General features: G+C 45.2%; 1 protein-coding gene across 2 annotated transcripts in view; it reads right to left on the bottom strand.

Moving 5' to 3' along the window:
• The window catches only part of LOC138259343 (zinc finger protein 701-like), an 82,670-nt gene that overhangs the window by 55,371 nt on the left and 2,146 nt on the right, over window positions 1–25,153 (bottom strand). For both annotated transcript variants that reach the window (XM_069206995.1, XM_069206996.1), the window contains exon 2: window positions 16,641–16,767. In XM_069206995.1, coding sequence (XP_069063096.1) covers window positions 16,641–16,767 — 127 coding nt within the window. The remainder of the gene's footprint in view (window positions 1–16,640; window positions 16,768–25,153) is intronic.

Here is a 25,153-nt window from a genome sequence, read left to right as displayed (position 1 = left end):
AACCAGCATAGCTTTAAGGATGCACTCCTGTATGATGATAATACAACATTGAAACCTTTCTCCTTCCCACATCTTACTGGCAGTAGTGTTTATCAACCCCTTTTAACTCCTTCGCTGCCAGGCCTTTTCCCCCTCAGGTGGCAGGCCTTTTTTTGGCTATTTGGAGCAGGTCGCTCTTAGGCCCTCATAACTTTTTATCCACATAAGCTACCCACGCCAGATTTGTGTTCTTTTTTTCCAACATCCTAGGAATTCTAAGGGTACACAGACTTTGTGGGTTCCCCTGGAGGGGGCCAAGAAATTAGCCAAAATACAGCAAAAAATTAATAAAAAAAAAAAAAAAGGGGGAAAAAAAACGCTGCAGAAGGAATCTTGTTTTTTTCCCCCTGAAAACGGCATCAACAAAGGGTTTGCTGTGCTAAAATCACCATCTACCAACCTTTCAGGAACAGGCAGATTTGAATCAGAAAACCATATTTTTCAACACAATCTTGGGATTTTACTGGGACATATCCCATTTTTACTATATTTTGTGCTTTTACCCTCCTTCCAGTTAGTGACAGAAATGGGTGTGAAACCAGTGCTGGATCCCGGAAAACAAAACATTTCTGAAAAGTAGACAAAATTCAGAATTCAGAACCTGCGTTTTTGGTCCTGGGCTCAGCAGCCATATAGGGAAACCTACCAAGCCCAAACATTTCTGAAGTCTAGACACTCAAGGGAGTCCAGGGAGGTGTGACTTGCGTGGATCCCCCAGTGTTCCTTTCCCAGAATCCTCAGCAAACCTCAAATTTAGCTACAAAACAAACCCACACATTTTCCCCACATTTCTGTGTGGGACCACCGTACCGGGACAAATTTCCTACCACCCAACGTTCCCCTCAGTTTCCCGGTAAAAATGATACCTCAATTGTGTAAGTGGGCCATTGCCTGTGGCAGAGAAGAGCCAAAAACATGTCAAAATTAAGGGGGAACCAAAGCGGATCCAAAAGGGCAGTTTGGGAAAAAACATTTTTAGGGTGGCAAGTGGGGCAGAACTTTTATTGGTATAGATGCGACAATGCTGGGTGGTAGGAATTTTGTGGATTCCTGCAGATTCCGGAAGGTTCCATCACAAAAATGTGGGGAAAATGTGTGATTTCCAGTAAAATTGGAGGTTTGCAGGGCATTGTGGGTGAGAAAATGGTGCAGGATGCATGTAAAGCACACTACCCTGGACTCACCCAGATGTTTAGTTTTCACATCTGTCTAGGTCTTGTGGATTTTCCCTACATGACAGCATCCCAAAGTCCAAAAAGTGCAGCCCTCAACATTCCAAGTGGGACGATTCTGAGAGTTAGACAAGCTCTCATGGCCCAAATGTAAAACCAAAACCCAAAATAATCAAATGTCCTCTTGCTTGCCGTGGGATAACATGTTTTAGTGTGCAGGGGAGAGCTGAAAGACTATTACCCCCTTCAGCTGAGGTGGGGGCATAACCATACCCATACAGGTTGGTGGCCACCAGCCCACTTTTTTTTTCTTCTTCTAATTCCCTGGCATCTAGTAGGATTTCTGCCACCCCATGGAGTGGATCAGGGGTAATTGCTCCATCTGCCCACCAGTGGGCAGAACAACTTTGTCCCCATTTAGTTGGGGGTGGGGTATGGCTATACCCCCACCCTCTTTTAAAAAAAAAAAAAAAATCTTCCCTGGTGTCTGGTGGGGTTTCTGCCTCCCTGGGGGTGCAGATGAGCCTTACAAAAATGATCCGATCTGATTCCTCAAGGTGGAAGAAATGGCCTAAAATAAATGTGCCTCCAAGAGGAGCGACCCTTGCCCAAGGGGTCGCTCTCCTTGCGTGAAATTGGTGCCCAAAAAAAAATCCCGGGTGTCTAGTGGTTTCTGCCCCGCTTGGGGGCAGATTGTTCTAAGAAAAATAGGCCGATCTGCTACCTTAAGTGGGCAGAAATGGCCTCAAATAAATTTGCCCCCCAGGGGAACGACCCTTGCCTAAGGGGTTGCTCCCTATCTCTAAAAACACCCAAAAAAACTCCCTGGTGCCTACTGGTTTCTGCCCCCCTTGGGGGCAGATTGGCCTCATTAAAATAGGCCGATCTGCCCCCAAGGGTGGCAGAAATGGCCTAAAAATAAATTCCTCCCCCCCCAGGGGAGCGACCCTTGCCTAAGGGGCCGCTCCCCTTCTCAATTGGAACAACAACAAAAAATCCCTGGTGTCTAGTGGCTTCTGCCCCTCCTGGGGGCAGATCGGCCTAATTAATATAGGCTTATCTGCCCCCAGGGTGGGGGTGGGGGGGGGCGGCAGAAAAGACCTAATGATTAAATGCCTCCCAGGGGAGCGACCCTTGCCGAAGGGGTTGCTCCCCTTATTTAAAAAAAAAAAAAAAAACACCAAACCAAAAACATAAAAAACACAATCCCTGGTGTCTAGTGGCTTCTGCCACTAGATCGGCCTAATAATCAAATGCCCCCCAGGGAAGTGACCCTTCCCAAGGGGTCGTTCCCCTTCATTATAAAGAAGAAGAAAAAAAACACACAAAAAAACTCCCTAGTGTCTAGTGGGCATTTCTGCAGCCCAATTGCTTTACGATCAGGCTGGAGAAGTGCTCAGAAGGATATCAAAAGAAAGGAAAAGCCTTTTGTAGGAAGTTGGCTCTGTATGTGCTATTTCAAAGTAAGGAATAGCATGCACAGAGTCCAAGGGTTCCCCTTAGAGGTAAAATAGTGGTAAAAAGAGATAATACTAATGCTCTATTTTGTGGTAGTGTGGTCGAGCAGTAGGCTTATCCAAGGAGTAGTGTTAAGCATTTGTTGTACATACACACAGACAATAAATGAGGTACACACACTCAGAGACAAATCCAGCCAATAGGTTTTTGTATAGAAAAATATATTTTCTTAGTTTATTTTAAGAACCACAGGTTCAATTTCTACATGTAATATCTCATTCGAAAGGTATTGCAGGTAAGTACTTTAGGAACTTTAAATCATAAAAATTGCATGTATACTTTTCAAGTTATTGACAAATAGCTGTTTTAAAAGTGGACACTTAGTGCAATTTTCACAGTTCCTGGGGGAGGTAAGTTTTTGTTAGTTTTACCAGGTAACTAAGACACTTACAGGGTTCAGTTCTTGGTCCAAGGTAGCCCACCGTTGGGGGTTCAGAGCAACCCCAAAGTCACCACACCAGCAGCTCAGGGCCGGTCAGGTGCAGAGTTCAAAGTGGTGCCCAAAACACATAGGCTAGAATGGAGAGAAGGGGGTGCCCCGGTTCCGGTCTGCTTGCAGGTAAGTACCCGCGTCTTCGGAGGGCAGACCAGGGGGGTTTTGTAGGGCACCGGGGGGGACACAAGCCCACACAGAAATTTCACCCTCAGCAGCGCGGGGGCGGCCGGGTGCAGTGTAGAAACAAGCGTCGGGTTTGTAATGGAAGTCAATGGGAGATCTAGGGATCTCTTCAGCGCTGCAGGCAGGCAAGGGGGGGGTTCCTCGGGGAAACCTCCACTTGGTCGAGGGAGAGGGACTCCTGGGGGTCACTCCTCCAGTGAAAGTCCGGTCCTTTAGGTCCTGGGGGCTGCGGGTGCAGGGTCTCTCCCAGGTGTCGGGACTTAGGATTCAAAGAGTCGCGGTCAGGGGAAGCCTCGGGATTCCCTCTGCAGGCGGCGCTGTGGGGGCTCAGGGGGGACAGGTTTTTGTACTCACAGTCTTAGAGTAGTCCTGGGGTCCCTCCTGAGGTGTTGGATCGCCACCAGCCGAGTCGGGGTCGCCGGGTGCAGTGTTGCCAGTCTCACGCTTCTTGCGGGGAGCTTGCAGGGTTCTTTAAAGCTGCTGGAAACAAAGTTGCAGCTTTTCTTGGAGCAGGTCCGCTGTCCTCGGGAGTTTCTTGTCTTTTCGAAGCAGGGGCAGTCCTCAGAGGATGTCGAGGTCGCTGGTCCCTTTGGAAGGCGTCGCTGGAGCAGGATCTTTGGAAGGCAGGAGACAGGCCGGTGAGTTTCTGGAGCCAAGGCAGTTGTCGTCTTCTGGTCTTCCTCTGCAGGGGTTTTCAGCTAGGCAGTCCTTCTTCTTGTAGTTGCAGGAATCTAATTTTCTAGGGTTCAGGGTAGCCCTTAAATACTAAATTTAAGGGTGTGTTTTAGGTCTGGGGGGTTAGTAGCCAATGGCTACTAGCCCTGAGGGTGGGTACACCCTCTTTGTGCCTCCTCCCAAGGGGAGGGGGTCACAATCCTAACCCTATTGGGGGAATCCTCCATCTGCAAGATGGAGGATTTCTAAAAGTCAGAGTCACCTCAGCTCAGGACACCTTAGGGGCTGTCCTGACTGGCCAGTGACTCCTCCTTGTTGCTTTCTTTGTTCCCTCCAGCCTTGCCGCCAAAAGTGGGGGCCGTGGCCGGAGGGGGCGGGCCACTCCACTAAGCTGGAGTGCCCTGCTGGGCTGTGACAAAGGGGTGAGCCTTTGAGGCTCACCGCCAGGTGTTACAGCTCCTGCCTGGGGGAGGTGTTAGCATCTCCACCCAGTGCAGGCTTTGTTACTGGCCTCAGAGTGACAAAGGCACTCTCCCCATGGGGCCAGCAACATGTCTCTGGTGTGGCAGGCTGCTGGAACTAGTCAGCCTACACAGACAGTCGGTTAAGTTTCAGGGGGCACCTCTAAGGTGCCCTCTGTGGTGTATTTTACAATAAAATGTACACTGGCATCAGTGTGCATTTATTGTGCTGAGAAGTTTGATACCAAACTTCCCAGTTTTCAGTGTAGCCATTATGGTGCTGTGGAGTTCGTGTTTGACAGACTCCCAGACCATATACTCTTATGGCTACCCTGCACTTACAATGTCTAAGGTTTTGTTTAGACACTGTAGGGGTACCATGCTCATGCACTGGTACCCTCACCTATGGTATAGTGCACCCTGCCTTAGGGCTGTAAGGCCTGCTAGAGGGGTGTCTTACCTATACTGCATAGGCAGTGAGAGGCTGGCATGGCACCCTGAGGGGAGTGCCATGTCGACTTACTCGTTTTGTCCTCACTAGCACACACAAGCTGGCAAGCAGTGTGTCTGTGCTGAGTGAGAGGTCTCCAGGGTGGCATAAGACATGCTGCAGCCCTTAGAGACCTTCCTTGGCATCAGGGCCCTTGGTACTAGAAGTACCAGTTACAAGGGACTTATCTGGATGCCAGGGTCTGCCAATTGTGGATACAAAAGTACAGGTTAGGGAAAGAACACTGGTGCTGGGGCCTGGTTAGCAGGCCTCAGCACACTTTCAATTGTAAACATAGCATCAGCCAAGGGAAAAAGTCAGGGGGCAACCATGCCAAGGAGGCATTTCCTTACACAACCCCCCCCCAAACGAAAGAGGATGAGACTAACCTTTCCCAAGAGAGTCTTCATTTTCTAAGTGGAAGAACCTGGAAAGGCCATCTGCATTGGCATGGGCAGTCCCAGGTCTGTGTTCCACTATAAAGTCCATTCCCTGTAGGGAGATGGACCACCTCAACAGTTTAGGATTTTCACCTTTCATTTGCATCAGCCATTTGAGAGGTCTGTGGTCAGTTTGAACTAGGAAGTGAGTCCCAAAGAGGTATGGTCTCAGCTTCTTCAGGGACCAAACCACAGCAAAGGCCTCCCTCTCAATGGCACTCCAACGCTGCTCCCTGGGGAGTAACCTCCTGCTAATGAAAGCAACAGGCTGGTCAAGGCCATCATCATTTGTTTGGGACAAAACTGCCCCTATCCCATGTTCAGAGGCATCAGTCTGCACAATGAACTGCTTAGAATAATCTGGAGCTTTTAGAACTGGTGCTGAGCACATTGCTTGTTTCAGGGTGTCAAAGGCCTGTTGGCATTCCACAGTCCAGTTCACTTTCTTGGGCATTTTCTTGGAGGTGAGTTCAGTGAGGGCTGTCACAATGGATCCATATCCCTTCACAAACCTCCTGTAATACCCAGTCAAGCCAAGGAATGCCCGGACTTGAGTCTGGGTTTTTGGAGCTACCCAGTCCTGAATAGTCTGGATCTTGGGTTGGAGTGGCTGAACTTGGCCTCCACCTACAAGGTGGCCCAAGTAAACCACAGTTCCCTGCCCTATCTGGCATTTGGATGCCTTGATAGAGAGGCCTGCAGATTGCAGAGCCTTCAAAACCTTCTTCAGGTGGACCAGGTGATCCTGCCAGGTGGAGCTAAAGACAGCAATATCATCAAGATAAGCTGTGCTAAAGGACTCCAAGCCAGCAAGGACTTGATTCACCAACCTTTGGAAGGTGGCAGGGGCATTCTTTAAACCAAAGGGCATAACAGTAAACTGATAATGCCCATCAGGTGTGGAGAATGCTGTTTTCTCTTTTGCTCCAGGTGCCATTTTTATTTGCCAGTACCCTGCTGTCAAGTCAAAGGTACTTAAGAATTTGGCAGCACCTAATTTATCTATGAGCTCATCAGCTCTTGGAATTGGATGAGCATCTGTCTTGGTGACAGAATTGAGCCCTCTGTAGTCCACACAAAACCTCATCTCTTTCTTTCCATCTTTGGTGTGAGGTTTGGGGACTAAGACCACTGGGCTAGCCCAGGGGCTGTCAGAGCGCTCAATTACTCCCAATTCCAGCATCTTGTGGACTTCCACCTTGATGCTTTCCTTAACATGGTCAGACTGTCTAAAGATTTTGTTTTTGACAGGCATGCTGTCTCCTGTGTCCACATCATGGGTACACAGGTGTGTCTGACCAGGGGTTAAGGAGAAGAGTTCAGGAAACTGTTGTAGGACTCTCCTACAATCAGCTTGCTGTTGGCCAGAGAGGGTGTCTGAGTAGATCACTCCATCTACTGTGCCATCTTTTGGGTCTGATGACAGAAGATCAGGGAGAGGTTCACTCTCTGCCTCCTGATCCTCATCTGTTACCATCAACAGATTCACATCAGCCCTGTCATGGAAGAGCTTAAGGCGGTTCACATGGATCACCCTCTTGGGGCTCCTGCTTGTGCCCAGGTCCACCAGGTAGGTGACCTGACTCTTCCTTTCTAGCACTGGGTAAGGGCCACTCCATTTGTCCTGGAGTGCCCTGGGAGCCACAGGCTCCAGAACCCAGACTTTCTGCCCTGGTTGGAACTCAACCAGTGCAGCCTTTTGGTCATACCAAAACTTCTGGAGCTGTTGGCTGGCCTCAAGGTTTTTGGTTGCCTTTTCCATGTACTCTGCCATTCTAGAGCGAAGGCCAAGTACATAGTCCACTATGTCCTGTTTAGGCTCATGGAGAGGTCTCTCCCAGCCTTCTTTAACAAGGGCAAGTGGTCCCCTTACAGGATGACCAAACAGAAGTTCAAAGGGTGAGAATCCTACTCCCTTCTGTGGCACCTCTCTGTAAGCGAAAAGCAGACATGGCAAGAGGACATCCCATCTCCTTTTGAGTTTTTCTGGGAGCCCCATGATCATGCCTTTTAATGTCTTGTTGAATCTCTCAACCAAGCCATTAGTTTGTGGATGGTATGGTGTAGTGAATTTATAAGTCACTCCACACTCATTCCACATGTGCTTTAGGTATGCTGACATGAAGTTGGTACCTCTGTCAGACACCACCTCCTTAGGGAAACCCACTCTGGTAAAGATACCAATGAGGGCCTTGGCTACTGCAGGGGCAGTAGTCGACCTAAGGGGAATAGCTTCAGGATACCTGGTAGCATGATCCACTACTACCAGGATATACATATTTCCTGAGGCTGTGGGAGGTTCTAGTGGACCAACTATGTCCACACCCACTCTTTCAAAGGGAACCCCCACCACTGGAAGTGGAATGAGGGGGGCCTTTGGATGCCCACCTGTCTTACCACTGGCTTGACAGGTGGGGCAGGAGAGGCAAAACTCCTTAACCATGTTGGACATATTGGGCCAGTAGAAGTGGTTGACTAACCTCTCCCACGTCTTGGTTTGTCCCAAATGTCCAGCAAGGGGAATGTCATGGGCCAATGTTAGGATGAACTTCCTGAACAGCTGAGGCACTACCACTCTCCTAGTGGCACCAGGTTTGGGGTCTCTGGCCTCAGTGTACAGGAGCCCATCTTCCCAATAGACCCTATGTGTTCCATTTTTCTTGCCTTTGGACTCTTCAGCAGCTTGCTGCCTAAGGCCTTCAAGAGAGGGACAGGTTTCTTGTCCCTTACACAGCTCCTCCCTTGAGGGTCCCCCTGGGCCTAAGAGCTCAACCTGGTAAGGTTCAAGCTCCAAAGGCTCAGTTCCCTCAGAGGGCAGAACTTCTTCCTGAGAAGAGAGGTTCCCTTTCTTTTGCTGTGTTGCAGTTGGTTTCCCAACTGACTTTCCTGTTCTCTTGGTAGGCTGGGCCATTCTTCCAGACTCCAGCTCTACTTGTTCACCCTGTGCCTTGCACTGTGCTCTTGTTTTCACACACACCAGTTCAGGGATACCCAGCATTGCTGCATGGGTTTTTAGTTCTACCTCAGCCCATGCTGAGGACTCCAGGTCATTTCCAAGCAGACAGTCCACTGGGATATTTGAGGAGACCACCACCTGTTTCAGGCCATTGACCCCTCCCCATTCTAAAGTAACCATTGCCATGGGATGTACTTTTCTCTGATTGTCAGCGTTGGTGACTGTGTAAGTTTTTCCAGTCAGGTATTGGCCAGGGGAAACCAGTTTCTCTGTCACCATGGTGACACTGGCACCTGTATCCCTCAGGCCCTCTATTCTAGTCCCATTAATTAAGAGTTGCTGTCTGTATTTTTGCATGTTAGGCGGCCAGACAGCTAGTGTGGCTAAATCCACCCCACCCTCAGAAACTAGAGTAGCTTCAGTGTGGACCCTGATTTGCTCTGGGCACACTGTTGATCCCACTTGGAGACTAGCCATACCAGTGTTACCTGGATGGGAGTTTGGAGTGGAACCTTTCTTGGGACAGGCCTTGTCTCCAGTTTGGTGTCCATGCTGTTTACAGCTATGACACCAGGCCTTTTTGGGATCAAAGTTTTTACCCTTGTACCCATTGTTTTGTGAAGAGGCTCTGGGCCCACCCTCCCGAGCAGGTTTTTGGGGGCCTGTAGAAGACTCTTTACTATTTTTAGTTTTGGTTGTCTCATCACCCTTCCCCTGGGGAGTCTTTGTGACCCCTTTCTTTTGGTCACCCCCTGTTGAAGTCTTGGACACCCTTGTCTTGACCCAATGGTCCGCCTTCTTTCCCAATTCTTGGGGAGAAATTGGTCCTAGGTCTACCAGATGCTGATGCAGTTTATCATTGAAACAATTACTTAACAGGTGTTCTTTCACAAATAAATTGTAAAGCCCATCATAATTACTTACACCACTGCCTTGAATCCAACCATCTAGTGTTTTCACTGAGTAGTCAACAAAGTCAACCCAGGTCTGGCTCGAGGATTTTTGAGCCCCCCTGAACCTAATCCTGTACTCCTCAGTGGAGAATCCAAAGCCCTCAATCAGGGTACCCTTCATGAGGTCATAAGATTCTGCATCTTTTCCAGAGAGTGTGAGGAGTCTATCCCTACACTTTCCTGTGAACATTTCCCAAAGGAGAGCACCCCAGTGAGATCTGTTCACTTTTCTGGTTACACAAGCCCTCTCAAAAGCTGTGAACCATTTGGTGATGTCATCACCATCTTCATATTTTGTCACAATCCCTTTGGGGATTTTTAACATGTCAGGAGAATCTCTGACCCTATTTATATTGCTGCCACCATTGATGGGTCCTAGGCCCATCTCTTGTCTTTCCCTTTCTATGGCTAGGAGCTGTCTCTCTAAAGCCAATCTTTTGGCCATCCTGGCTAACAGGAGGTCATCTTCACTGAGAGCATCCTCAGTGATTTCAGAAATGTGGGACCCTCCTGTGAGGGACTCACTATTTCTGACTAACACAGTTGGAGACAGGACTTGAGGGGTCCTGTTCTCCCTATTTAGGACTGGAGGAGGGACATTGGCCTCCAAGTCACTAATTTCTTCCTCTGTGATGTCATCATCAGAGGGGTTGGCTTTTTCAAACTCTGCCAACAGCTCCTGGAGCTGAATTTTGGTAGGTCTGGAGCCAATGGTTATTTTCTTTATATTACAGAGAGACCTTAGCTCCCTCATCTTAAGATGGAGGTAAGGTGTGGTGTCGAGTTCCACCACCTGCATCTCTGTATCAGACATTATTCTGCTAAGAGTTGGAATACTTTTTTTTAAGAATCTAAAACTGTTTCTAGAATCTAATTCAAACTTTTAACAAACTTTTAAACTCTAAAAAGACAATGCTAAACAGGGACTTAACACACAAGGCCCTAGCAGGACTTTTAAGAATTTAGAAAACTTTCAAATTGCAAAAATGAATTTCTAATGACAATTTTGGAATTTGTCGTGTGATCAGGTATTGGCTGAGTAGTCCAGCAAATGCAAAGTCTTGTACCCCACCGCTGATCCACCAATGTAGGAAGTTGGCTCTGTATGTGCTATTTCAAAGTAAGGAATAGCATGCACAGAGTCCAAGGGTTCCCCTTAGAGGTAAAATAGTGGTAAAAAGAGATAATACTAATGCTCTATTTTGTGGTAGTGTGGTCGAGCAGTAGGCTTATCCAAGGAGTAGTGTTAAGCATTTGTTGTACATACACACAGACAATAAATGAGGTACACACACTCAGAGACAAATCCAGCCAATAGGTTTTTGTATAGAAAAATATATTTTCTTAGTTTATTTTAAGAACCACAGGTTCAATTTCTACATGTAATATCTCATTCGAAAGGTACTGCAGGTAAGTACTTTAGGAACTTTAAATCATAAAAATTGCATGTATACTTTTCAAGTTATTGACAAATAGCTGTTTGAAAAGTGGACACTTAGTGCAATTTTCACAGTTCCTGGGGGAGGTAAGTTTTTGTTAGTTTTACCAGGTAAGTAAGACACTTACAGGGTTCAGTTCTTGGTCCAAGGTAGCCCACCGTTGGGGGTTCAGAGCAACCCCAAAGTCACCACACCAGCAGCTCAGGGCCGGTCAGGTGCAGAGTTCAAAGTGGTGCCCAAAACACATAGGCTAGAATGGAGAGAAGGGGGTGCCCCGGTTCCGGTCTGCTTGCAGGTAAGTACCCGCGTCTTCGGAGGGCAGACCAGGGGGGTTTTGTAGGGCACCGGGGGGGACACAAGCCCACACAGAAATTTCACCCTCAGCAGCGCGGGGGCGGCCGGGTGCAGTGTAGAAACAAGCGTTGGGTTTGTAATGGAAGTCAATGGGAGATCTAGGGATCTCTTCAGCGCTGCAGGCAGGCAAGGGGGGGGTTCCTCGGGGAAACCTCCACTTGGTCGAGGGAGAGGGACTCCTGGGGGTCACTCCTCCAGTGAAAGTCCGGTCCTTTAGGTCCTGGGGGCTGCGGGTGCAGGGTCTCTCCCAGGTGTCGGGACTTAGGATTCAAAGAGTCGCGGTCAGGGGAAGCCTCGGGATTCCCTCTGCAGGCGGCGCTGTGGGGGCTCAGGGGGGACAGGTTTTTGTACTCACAGTCTTAGAGTAGTCCTGGGGTCCCTCCTGAGGTGTTGGATCGCCACCAGCCAAGTCGGGGTCGCCGGGTGCAGTGTTGCCAGTCTCACGCTTCTTGCGGGGAGCTTGCAGGGTTCTTTAAAGCTGCTGGAAACAAAGTTGCAGCTTTTCTTGGAGCAGGTCCGCTGTCCTCGGGAGTTTCTTGTCTTTTCGAAGCAGGGGCAGTCCTCAGAGGATGTCGAGGTCGCTGGTCCCTTTGGAAGGCGTCGCTGGAGCAGGATCTTTGGAAGGCAGGAGACAGGCCGGTGAGTTTCTGGAGCCAAGGCAGTTGTCGTCTTCTGGTCTTCCTCTGCAGGGGTTTTCAGCTAGGCAGTCCTTCTTCTTGTAGTTGCAGGAATCTAATTTTCTAGGGTTCAGGGTAGCCCTTAAATACTAAATTTAAGGGCGTGTTTTAGGTCTGGGGGGTTAGTAGCCAATGGCTACTAGCCCTGAGGGTGGGTACACCCTCTTTGTGCCTCCTCCCAAGGGGAGGGGGTCACAATCCTAACCCTATTGGGGGAATCCTCCATCTGCAAGATGGAGGATTTCTAAAAGTCAGAGTCACCTCAGCTCAGGACACCTTAGGGGCTGTCCTGACTGGCCAGTGACTCCTCCTTGTTGCTTTCTTTGTTCCCTCCAGCCTTGCCGCCAAAAGTGGGGGCCGTGGCCGGAGGGGGCGGGCCACTCCACTAAGCTGGAGTGCCCTGCTGGGCTGTGACAAAGGGGTGAGCCTTTGAGGCTCACCGCCAGGTGTTACAGCTCCTGCCTGGGGGAGGTGTTAGCATCTCCACCCAGTGCAGGCTTTGTTACTGGCCTCAGAGTGACAAAGGCACTCTCCCCATGGGGCCAGCAACATGTCTCTGGTGTGGCAGGCTGCTGGAACTAGTCAGCCTACACAGACAGTCGGTTAAGTTTCAGGGGGCACCTCTAAGGTGCCCTCTGTGGTGTATTTTACAATAAAATGTACACTGGCATCAGTGTGCATTTATTGTGCTGAGAAGTTTGATACCAAACTTCCCAGTTTTCAGTGTAGCCATTATGGTGCTGTGGAGTTCGTGTTTGACAGACTCCCAGACCATATACTCTTATGGCTACCCTGCACTTACAATGTCTAAGGTTTTGTTTAGACACTGTAGGGGTACCATGCTCATGCACTGGTACCCTCACCTATGGTATAGTGCACTCTGCCTTAGGGCTGTAAGGCCTGCTAGAGGGGTGTCTTACCTATACTGCATAGGCAGTGAGAGGCTGGCATGGCACCCTGAGGGGAGTGCCATGTCGACTTACTCGTTTTGTCCTCACTAGCACACACAAGCTGGCAAGCAGTGTGTCTGTGCTGAGTGAGAGGTCTCCAGGGTGGCATAAGACATGCTGCAGCCCTTAGAGACCTTCCTTGGCATCAGGGCCCTTGGTACTAGAAGTACCAGTTACAAGGGACTTATCTGGATGCCAGGGTCTGCCAATTGTGGATACAAAAGTACAGGTTAGGGAAAGAACACTGGTGCTGGGGCCTGGTTAGCAGGCCTCAGCACACTTTCAATTGTAAACATAGCATCAGCCAAGGCAAAAAGTCAGGGGGCAACCATGCCAAGGAGGCATTTCCTTACACATTTCCTTTCTTTTGATGTCTCTGCCTCCCCCTTCCTTGTGAGGGGAAGAGAAATGCTAAGCATTTCTCTTCCCCATCGCGCTGGAAGCATGCTTCCACCGCGTTGGGAGGTGACCTCTGATGAGGTAAGCACACGATCGCATGCAGATGTCATCAAACGTCACAGGGGAGGGAAGTCAGGGGTGGAAGCGTTTCTCTTTCCATCCCTGGCCTGGGGATTCCCCCGAGGGCCAGTGCAAGGATGTAATGGTTACATCTGTGGTGCCACAGTGCCGGGCCACCTGGCGTAAGGATTACGTCCTTGGCGCCCAAGAAGTTAAAGCCCTAAACTCTTTGTCTACGTTCCAAGAAAGTGGTGCGTTCAGAATTTTAATCAGACCTTGCACATTTAACGTGTAAGGCTGGGAGGGCCTGCAAAACAACAAGAGTGTGTTTTCATACTATTTACAATCAGTAAGCTAGTGGTTGGAGGAAGATTTGGGAGTTTCCTAGCTCTTAATAATTTACAGGTGTGTTACGGGCATTTAATGCTATCTGTATTTAATCATTGACTCCATCTTGATCTCTGACTCCATTTTGTGTTTAGCTTAGCTTCAGATGCCATCACATTGGTGGCACAGGTATTTTTTCCAGAAAGCTTGTTTACTACACTGAAGTTGTTTTTACTTCTTCTCACCAGCACCAGGTTGTACCGTTCAGGAACATAACATGGGGGATGTGGACATAGACATGATAAGAGAGTCTCAGCATGGGAATGCTTTCAATGTTTTCACTATGGAAAAGTGCTGCTCCTCTGACTTTGGAATGCGCATCGGGCAGGGCCCGTTCCTTTTGTTTGTTTTTACAACGCAAACTGACTACAGCCAGCGCTTGGATTTCATAACTTACGTGAACGGGAGGTTGCCAGAACCTTCCTCTTGGGTTTGTTTAAGGTATATAAGTTGGGGAGGCTTGGCCCAGAGGTAGAAGGAACTCATTTTGAGGGTTGACGCACTGTCCAGAACAAAATCCCATTGGGGATTTTCCTGTCTCAGCTGGCCAGGGTTCTACAGCTTGAGGTTGGCACCAGGATGATGTCGTTGGATTTGATGCCCATGGTGATGCATTTTTATTCTTAATTATCTTGCTTCGCTGTACACATACATACATATATTTTCTCACAACTTGCCCAAATCGCACATCAAAAGATTAGGCACAGACCCATCTTGTAAAAATATAATTCAATCTATATAAATAAATAATCATGGAATACTCCAATCCAAAAGGTATCATTCCACTCCATTTTTGCAAGAATTAAATTAATCAATTTTTTACGATTAGTTGGTAAATACCTCCTAAGCCTGCTACTTCACCATTATTCTGCTGCACTTTTATTAAATATCATTCAGTTATTTAATTAATGTCGTACTATTTGCTAAGTAGCTCTTTTTTAAATAGGTGATTATCTCATTGTTGCGACCATTGATTACCAAGTGGGTAAATGCAATACAATGCTGACTTTTGGGACTTCCTTAGGCTCATAATTTCAACACATGATAATTTCTTATTGAACTTAATTCATTATATCTTTCCATCCGTCACATGATTAAATTTATTTATCCTTTTCTGTTCTTTTTTTTATACACCAAAACGATTACCAACATAAAACACTTCATAATTCCTTTCTCAATATCAAATATCAAATATTCATATGTTCCTCCATTTTCTCGTTCATTTCAAAGCCAAAAAAGTAGACAATTCCTCATCCATATTTAAACCTCTATGGACCTTAGTATCTAATCTGATAATGTATTTGTTTGTAATTGCTGTAATTTCATTTCTCTATTTCCCCCTCTGTACTGTCTGGGGACTGAATTTACTACAAAATACTTCAGTCCTTCCATGTCTCCCATATGTGCTTCCGCTATGTGTCTGGCAACTGGGTATCTAAAATTTCTTTCAACAACAACTCTTAGATGCTTTAATATTCTTTTGTGGACTGATATTTTCGTCCTTCCTACATATTGGAGAACACATTCACATCGTAATATGTACACTCCAAAATCAGTCCTGCAATTGTATGGTCACTTGATCCTTATGGGTTCAACACTATAGGGGGGAGTATACCTCCTCCATATCCATTCTATGTGTAACATCTATGGCATTATTATATATATGTATTCACTGCATACATATTCATAGTTGATGCATTGTACTTTTTATGCCCGACATTGTTTAACAGCTGTGATTATTTTAGCATTTATATGTGTTTTACTGCATTCAAGTTAAATGCCTATATTTTTGCATGTTGTGTTTTGATATCTGTGAAGTACCTTAATAAATTCATTACTCAAACTAGGAGTGCTGCATTCCTTGGCATCATTTTCCTCTTAGTTTGAAGCAAAGCAGAACAAGGCCGCAGGGCACAAACAGTTATCCTCACATTTGTGGAATGGTCTGTGCTGCCGGTACAATTACAAACCGCCATCTGTATAATTTTCTGAAAGCCTGTAAAAAGTTTTCATTTTAGCTGCTGTTGTGTTATCCGTTTGCAACTGTTATTCACTTTTAGGTGCAATTAAGATAAAGTGTGTGCAAAACACAAAATGCAGCACCTCAGTATTTTATGTCCCTGAATGCCATTATTAAGATCTGCTGACACGGATATCCAGGTAGTTTGTGCATGTGCGGAACATTTAACAAAACTTAGCCATGGAGTAAATCAATACAGGCTGCTTGACTAGGCAGGACCAGAAAAAAAGTACACTGGGCCATTAGCGTTCTCAGCCTGAAAAAGAGCACAAATTACCAATTCTCAAACCTGATTCTGAAGCTTTCTGAACACATTTTCATGTATCAAAGCCAAATGTATCATATGATTATATGAATTGTTGCAGTTTTTTTAGGTACATCTGTCACACCCCTTGTCAAGACAGTTCCTCTGTCCTAACCAAACAAACTCCAAGGCCTATACAAGGAGAGGTAAATACAGTCAATAAAAGGTTTCCTGCTTCTCCTGACTGGGCATGGAGCGCACCTGAGGAGCAAGGATTGCTTTTACCAGTCGATTTGTGAGGACTAGAAATACATATATTCTAAATATGTTACTTCAAACTCTTGGAACGGATCTGTGTAGCACAAGCTCCCAGAAACACTAGACTGAACTAACTGATCTTTGGAATGGTCTGCTTGCTCATGTTTCTCAGGATCAAACAGACCTCTGAAAACCTTAAGTGTGAAACTGCAACCCTAAAAATATTGAAGTTTGTTTTATGTTCCCCTCATCAACACACTTGTAAAGTCCATACATTCCCTATAAAGGGGAGCATTTTGGAATGAGCGTGGAGAGGAGGACATCCAGGTACAAATCACAGGGATAAGGCCACCTGCTACTTTAAAAGTTGACGAGAGGCCCTGATCCAGCCACCCACACTTCTGTGCTCTTATAAGTCTTCAAAACAGACACATTAGATTATATGAGAATGTGTTTTAAGAAAAGAATAACAGATGTGCTGGTCCAGTTAAAAGAATTTACAACTCACAGAAGTAACATGAAATCATACCCAGTGAGATCAAGGTTTGTTCAATTTCCTTCATTACATTATTGTAAAGTTCCTCCTGCCATTCATTTAAGAGCTTCCACTCCTCCTCCGAGAAACAGGCAGCAATATCATGGAATGTAAGTATATCCTGCAAAAAAGTAAATTGAACATGATTAAATTTGGGAAATGTCATTGTTCTTTCTTTATCCCTTAACCGTTCGGCTTACACCAGCGCTCATATACACGATCCTCAAGAGAATCACAGTGCCAATGGGATCTTGCATAAAGTGAACATGGAAATGGATTATACAGCCATTCGCAATGTCACCACATCAAATGCCCTATTGACCTCAGATTGCCAATACTCATAATTCACTTAAGGATTAGATTGATAAGTAGCAGGCAGTGATGCGTCCCATCTTTGCTTGTACAGACATCCCAGTATAACACAGTTTTTATTATTTAAAATCTAGTTTTAGGGCATTTTAGAATACAACAACATACGTTGACAGTCACTGTTCACAAGAAAAAGTATTAAACAATTAGCTTCAAACTGTTACAGCCATAAAAAGACCAAAACCAAGCCTGAAAGTCATCCCTCAACCCCCAACCAAAAAGAATCTATGTCCCCTCCTTGTGAAGTATTTTTTTTTTAAATAAATCTGTTTATTGGCTTTATTCAGAGCATGTACATGTTAAACAACATAACAGTTTAGAAACAGTGCAGAACTCACCCAGAACGGTTTTGTAATGGCACGAAAATAACATATTCCATTAAGCCTAATTAGGTTTTTGCAATCCATCACAAACATACATGCCCCAAATGGGGGACACTTCCCAGTACTTATGTCACGCCTACATACGAAGATCAATATATGTTCTTCAAAAGCTGGGAGAGTGTGGGCCTATATTGACCATAATTCAACACCTCCCAAAAACCCTTCACCCAAGTAAACAACACACACCGACAAATATAGGCCCTCATGGAGACATGGCGGTAATGACTGCCTACCGCCGCGGCGATGGCTGCCAAAACACCGTCGCCGCGGCTACCTTGCTGCACTACTTCTCTTGGACCTCTCAGCTGCCTTTGATACGGTTGACCATGACACCCTAACTCAAAGAGTCCACGAAGCCAGCATACAAGGGATTGCTCTCGACTGGATTACTTCCTATCTTCAAAAAAGAGCGAATATCATCCACTCGCCCCCCTTCTCGTCCGAACCCTACCTCACAAAAGCAGGGGTCCCCCAAGGGTCAATCATCTCACCTTTGCTTTTCAACATCTACATGATATCTTTACCAGAACTGATCAATGATTTCCATCTGACATGCTACAACTATGCAGATGACACACAAATACTACTTAAATTAGAAGGCCCCAAAAACATTGAAAACTCCCAAATCTTTAGTTGCCTCAGAGCCGTTGATCAGTGGATGACCTGGAGCCATCTCAAACTAAATACCTCCAGAAGAGAAATACTCATTTGTGGTGACTGGAAAAATTATGACCCTCTGTGCGTCTGGCCTGACGATCTAGGACCACCTCCTCAATTATCCAAGGAAGTTAAAAACCTAGGAATCACCATGGATTCCAAGTTAACTATGAATGCCCAAGTAGACAAATTAGCACGCACAAGCTTCATCACCTTACGACGCATCTTCCCCCACCTAGGAATTCCACATCCCTGAGTACTTTACGACGCATCTTCCCCCACCTAGGAATTCCACATCCCTGAAGACTTTACGACGCATCTTCCCCCACCTCGGATTTCCACACAAGGTGCAAGCTACTATCTCGCTTGTACTATCCAAACTGGATTATGCCAGTAACCTCTACCATGGATCATCTCTATCTGTTATGAAAAAACTACAACGTATCCAGAATTCCGCAGCCAGGGTACTACTACATATAAAGCCGCAAGCCCACATCTCCCCTGCCTTGAGAGCACTACACTGGTTACCCGTTGCCAGAAGATGCACTTTCAAACTGCTTTGTATCACCCACAAAGCTATACATGGAACAGGACCGCTTTTTATCAGAAAGAAAATTACCAAATACATCCAACAAAGAACCCTCCGCTCAACATTGGCACCCCGCCTTAGAACACCACCATACAAGAAAAAGACTATAGGTGGTATATCCTTCTCCGTCCAAGCAGCCAAACTATGGAATTCATTACCCCCAACTATAAGAGCCACAGATAACTTTCTTGTCTTCAGAAAACTACTCAAGAATTGGCTCTTTCCTTCATAACCACCTTTTTCAAACAACTATGAACTGCATATGCCTATGTGGATAAATATGTTTTTTTCAGATTATATATATATTTCTATTTATCTATAGTTTCTTTAGAAAATATGTATTGCTACTATGTCATAACAATAAAATACACACACACTCTTTAAACCTGACTAAGTATTTTTTTACCAATGATTCTAATTATGTATTGTATGTCCATATATGTGTGTGTATATGTATATATATATATATATATATATATATATATATGTGTGTATATGTTAATGTATGTGTATATGTTGTTTCTGTGCTTGGCATGTTCATGGATCATTGCATGGCTCCTGGTTGGGTTGTTATACTAGATATCTATGAATTCCTGCTCTCATCTCATCACACTTATCTACTCATCACTCTTATGTCATGTCTCTATCAAACTATCCTCCATTCTCACTCTGACTCATCCCAAATCCCTTCTACCACTTTCATCTCCTAAATATCTCTGCCTAAGCTCTTCCCTCCACCTCCACATCTAACTCACCAAACCTCACTCTACCTCTGTGGCCTCCCAAACAACCCTACTAAATTCTCCTGCATTCATCTCACCCTGCTACTATGCTCTCCCTAACCCTTCCACATACTCTTCCCCCTCCGCCCCCCTTTACTCATCCCAAGCCTTTGGGTTGAGCAAATGAAGGATATACTCCCAATTAACACTTCTGGATTTCTTTCCTCCTCCACCTCTCCATTACTCCAGTCAATCTAACTAACAAACTCTCATATCCGTGGCTCAAACTAACTCATAGTAATACTAAAACTTTACTCATTATTTAACAATACTAATCCATCACTAATTCTTGTTGGGTTCTGGAGTAGCGTGCTACTCATCGAAAAGCGCTTCGACGCCTCGTCAGGGGTAGTAAGCGCTATATAAATACGATTACAATACAATACAATACCTACCGTCTGCCATATTATGACCGTAGCCGGAATTCCGGCTGGCAGAATTCCAGCTACAGTCATGGCGGCAGTTGGCGGTAAGGTGGCGCTGCTGCCAGCAGCAGCGCCACACCAGTAGACCGCCGCAGACTGTATCATGACACATGATACGGCCTGGCGGTGTTCTGCTGGCGGACGCTGCTGCTGGCAGCAGCGCAGTGTACCTTCTCCTGCCGGAGGACCCCCTGCAAGCAGGTAAGTGTGGTGCTCCGACAGGGGAGGGGGGTGCTATATATGTGTGTGTGTGTGTGTGTGATTGTGTGCATGCATGCAGGTGTTGCGTGTGGAATGCATGTGTGCATGAATGGGTGTGAGTGTGATGGACTCCATCCGGGCCTGATGAGTTCGTTTTTGCTAGAATCATCCATCATTTAGGCTGTCTAAGCCTTCTAAACCTGATGAAGACCCACCATGATGTCTAAATAGTAAAACATAAACATAGGGTTGAAACGTTGATGGCAGTCCTATTGTTTCATGTTCCTTGTCAACCATCCTATGGAAGTGTGAATAATGATATAGGATGTTTGTAGAACTATTGATAGGAGAAAGAACGTACATCTTTGTACTATTCTTTCTATATCATGTTAAAATGTATCTTTGTCTATATTATTTGATGTCAAAATTAATTTTTTCGCCGTTTCTCATTTTATCACTAGGATTGTCATTTGATTGCTCCGCCAATTTGCACAGATCCTGGTGTACATTGACTCCCTAATTTTATCTTCCAGCGCCATCTTGGAGTCTTGTATCGCTTTCAGGGCCAACTATCACATAACCTTAGACAATGTCTTACTTCTGGCGAGTACCAAAAATGCTATCACTGGCAAGCAGGGTGGGACAAACCTAACGTTATATGACTTAATACAGCCCAAGCGATATGGTGAAGATGTTCTTTTTCTTTGGTTTACTTCATTCGGTGCAAAAAGACCATAAAAGACATAAAATAAATAAATAACATACAGATTTCACAGTCATAAAAATTTCTAAAAGCATTGTTAACACATTTTCCGAACACCAAAAGCAGCATGTATAAAATTTAGCACAGCCTGGATTATGTCCATATTTCCCAAATCATGTAAGTGGGAGTAAGCAAGTTGGCTAGTTCTAATACTGTTAGACTGAAATAGCAGACGTAAAAATCTTTTTCTTGGAGCAGTGTATAAAGTGCAGAAAAGCATAAGGTGTAATGTACTTCGAGATGTCTTTCCATCGCAGCGACAAGGAGGCAGGATCTTAAACCAGGTTCCAGCAACTGGGAATGCTACCAGATAATGTAAGGTGTTTAGGCGTAGTCTTGTGAGTAAAAACCTTTGTCGCTCATGATTAATGATGGTTAAATACAACTTTGGTTGAGGTTGTTGTGTCTCATAACTTGTCCGTTGACTCATAAAACTAAAGGCTGGGTCCATGTCCTGATTTTTCTGCCAGAATATGTCTTTAACCTTCTTAATGTCCTGTCTTGTTAAAGTATCTGGTTTAAGGAAGAAATCTCCTAATCCTAATGATAGGAAAGAAAGATAAACATGTCTGAGCCAGGGTATATCTAGAGATCGTGACAGAAGGAGACAGTCCTGTATCACATTTCTACATAAAAGCGTTTCAGGCTTAGTCCAGATTTTTATCCACAGTATAAGAGGTTGGAGTTTTATATAGCTAGATATGTATCTTAAACCTACTTCTTTGTGACAGAACTTTATTGGTGTAGATTGGGGGACTGATAGTAGCCTTCTTAGAAATTTATTTTCTATAATCTGGAGTCCCGTACATTCTGCAAGCCCCCAGACCCCTGCTCCGAATGTCGCGACAGAGAGGCATTTAGAAGTGAAGACAGTCATCATTTCCTTAACAGGTTTATGTCGAAGTCTTCTTGCAAACCTAAAAACAGCTTCAATGTTTTTTTGGAATTGTAATGAGCGTATATTAACTAGAAACTTCCAGTTAAAATCTACATCAATAGGGACCCCCAGATACGTAAAATGTGGGACCTTAAGTATCTCATGCCCATTTAAAGTAAATTTTTTCGTTTTTGCTAATTTAGGACCGCACTTCATAACAAATGACTTGGTTCTGTTAATTTTAAGACCAAGGTTCCTCATAAAGGTATTAAAAGCATTCAATAAAATCTGGAGGCCATTCGCTGTCCTTGAAATTAGTACTGCATCATCTGCATATAAAAGTACGGGGATTGGAGAGTTAATAATAACTGCAGAATCTTTCCCTGATTGACAGAGACATTTCTCCAGCCCATTTATATATAAGAGAAAGAGGAAAGGGGCAAGAACACAACCCTGTCTAACCCCTTTTTGTGAGGGGAATTTCTCTGTCAGGCCACCCTCCCGAGAGTAACGGACCCGAGCCTCTGTGCAGGCATGAAGTTTACTGAGTAATATAACTATGTGTTTATCCACGCCCATACCCAGCATTACCTTCCACAATTTCTCCCTGCTGACTGTATCAAAGGCGCAGGAGAGATCCATAAATGCTAAGTGTATACAGCCCCTTTTGGCTTTAGTGTATTTCTGGACTATAAGTGTCAAATTAAGAGTTTGTTCGACTGTGCCCACCCCTGGGCGAAAGCCAAATTATACCTCTGATAGGGAGTGAGCATCAGTCGCCCATTCTTCTAGCTTAATTAAGATTACTCGACCCAAAATTTTGACTGAACTGTCCAGCAAAGAGATTGGGCGATAGCACAGAGGGTCTGCCCTATCTCCTTCTTGAAAATCGGGACGATGATCGCTTCTTTCCAAGAGTCTACTAAAGGGCCTACCACAGCCAATCTCATGACATTGGTTAGCAGTGGACCCCAGAAGTCTGGAAGTGCTTTATATAAGTCAGCAGGAATTCTGTCTGGACCCGGGGCTTTCTCAGATGGACTATCTTGAATTGCTTGTTTAACATCATCCACACTTATAATATTACTAAAAGCCAAACTTAACTGATCATTTCCTGCAGGTTTTAGAGAATTTAGCATTTCTGATTGGGTATTTGTCTCTATGGCGAAAGTTTGTTTAAAATAGTCCACCCAGGTCTTGGCTGGAATGACAGTGTCCATGGGCGTCTCATAGTTATCGCTCAATAGTGAAGAGTTAACCACACGGCAGAATGCAGTTGTATCTTTGAGTTTGCTTGCAGCCATCAGTTCCTCCCACGCGGATTCACTTAGTTCAATTTTCCTTTTGGCAAGAACTTCTTTATAGTTTTTCCTGGCAACCTTAATTGCTTGTAAATCTTTGGGAGATGCATTGATTGTTTTTTTTAGCTTGCTTAAAGATGAGGTACATGCGTGGTTAAACCATCTTGGGCCATGAACTTTATTAGCTCGTTGAGGCTGTAGTTTCTCCGCCATATAATTTGTCAGAGAGGAGAATGCACGAATAATTTCGTGTGGGGCCTTATTTTCATCCAGGGATGTCATAACATCTGGCAATTTATTCAGAAATACATCTCTAAAAATATTTTGGGTGTTTATCTTCCCCCATTTGATTGTAAGCCCTTTTTGGGATGAGAGCATCATGGCAGGGTGTCGCTTCCCTCTTCTTGAATCATTTATCAGATCTAAGTTAATCATGATGGATAAGGGATTATGATCACTAAAACAGGTCGGGGTAACCCTGAATTGTCCTGTAATAGGGGACAATTCTCTAGAATAAATAATATAATCAATAGTGGAGTAAGTGTCCCCCCTTACGAATGTTGGTATCCCTCTGGTAGCGGGTGTGGGAAAGGAAAGGGAGTTTACTGTTATCAAAGAATTAAGGGCGTTCCCATACGGGGAATGTTTGAAGTGTTGAATGGGAATGTCATTCTCGTCCAGGAGTCCACAACAGTCGAGGAATTCTGGCTCGCAGAGATGGGCATTAAAATCACCAACCCAGAATATTCTTGTGTCCTTTTTGCTGGATACTGTTACCTTATGTATTAGGGTCTCCAGACTACTGACCACGCTAGTGTCTGAGTTATCAAAGGTGTTGTTATAATAGTTGATCAGTAGTATATCGAATGGTTCTTCTAGTTTCAGAGATAGGGCCAGAAAAAAAGGCGATATACCTACAACACGTGCTTCCGTCCCTCCAGCCTCCACAGATAAGAAGATAGCCAGACCACCCTTAGCTCTACCTGCATGGACCTTGGTTGCAGGGACATAACATGTGGTATAGCCATTAATATGTGGTGAATCTGTGAGCCAGGTCTCCTGACAACAAATAATAAGGTTTCCCATCACTAAATCTATCCAATCAGGATTTCCAATTTTTGATTTTAGACCTGCAACATTCCATGAAATAATCCCTAGGGGTGTCATATCCTGTATATCACGTATGTCAGGGACTCCTTTAGATTCTAAGGGTGACTGTGAGAATACGTTTGTCTCCGGGGGGTCTTGCAAGGATGGCTCAGTTAGTGATTGTCAATCTAACTGCTCTAGTGAGGTCAGGGTCTCATACCTATTAGATAATGTGAAAGCAGTGTCAGAGGGGTTAGAGAGACCAAGGTTACAGGGATTCTGAGTCCCAGAGTAGGTTGAATCAGAATAGCATGGGTTTGATAACGAAGGGATAAACTTAGTCAAACGTTGGACTCTTATAGGCCCTACAGATGTTCTCAAAGGTGAGAGGTGGTGATACAGAGCATTAACGGTCCAGGGGGTCCTAAAGTTTATTATAATACAGTCCCCAGGTGATGTTTTAGGGGATGAGCCAACCCAAGGTACCCTTCTTACAGTTAAAATGTCCCTATGGAAGTCAACCCGCCCTCCCCTGTGTTTTCCTACCTAATGAGTCACTTTATTCAGTAGAGACATGTGGGATTCGGGGTGCGTGCTTTCCAATATAGGGGCATTTTCCAAGATTAAAACATAGGGGATACATGCCAAAGGTATCCTTGGGCAGGCTGCCTGAGTACTTGTAGTTTCCTGGCCCCGGCGGCCTTCCCGTTTGTTTGTACCCCACTGATATTGTGGGTTTGTAGAATGTTGTGAGGCCTCTACATTCAGGGGTTTTTGGGTTGGGTTCTGGGCAGGAGATATTCTAAAGTTCTGATGCTGATGAGTAGGTGGAACTGGTAAATAGTCAGGAATGGAATGAATGTTCTGAGGTTCTGCCTTCGGTGGTTCAGGTTTTGTATTCGTTATAGATTCAACTTTCTGCTCGAGAACGGCCACTCTCTCGAGAACTGATGAGCATAACTTTTTAATGTCTCTAAGTTGGTCTTCAATTTGCAGAAAACAAGTTTTCATTGAATCCAGATTTTTACTGTCTTTTGGTTGTTTCCCTATAGTTTGTTTTATTTTTTGGGT

This window comes from Pleurodeles waltl, chromosome 9 (assembly GCF_031143425.1).
Source record: "Pleurodeles waltl isolate 20211129_DDA chromosome 9, aPleWal1.hap1.20221129, whole genome shotgun sequence".
NCBI classification, from domain to species: domain Eukaryota; kingdom Metazoa; phylum Chordata; class Amphibia; order Caudata; family Salamandridae; genus Pleurodeles; species Pleurodeles waltl.
This window is presented reverse-complemented; position numbering and strand designations above follow the sequence as displayed.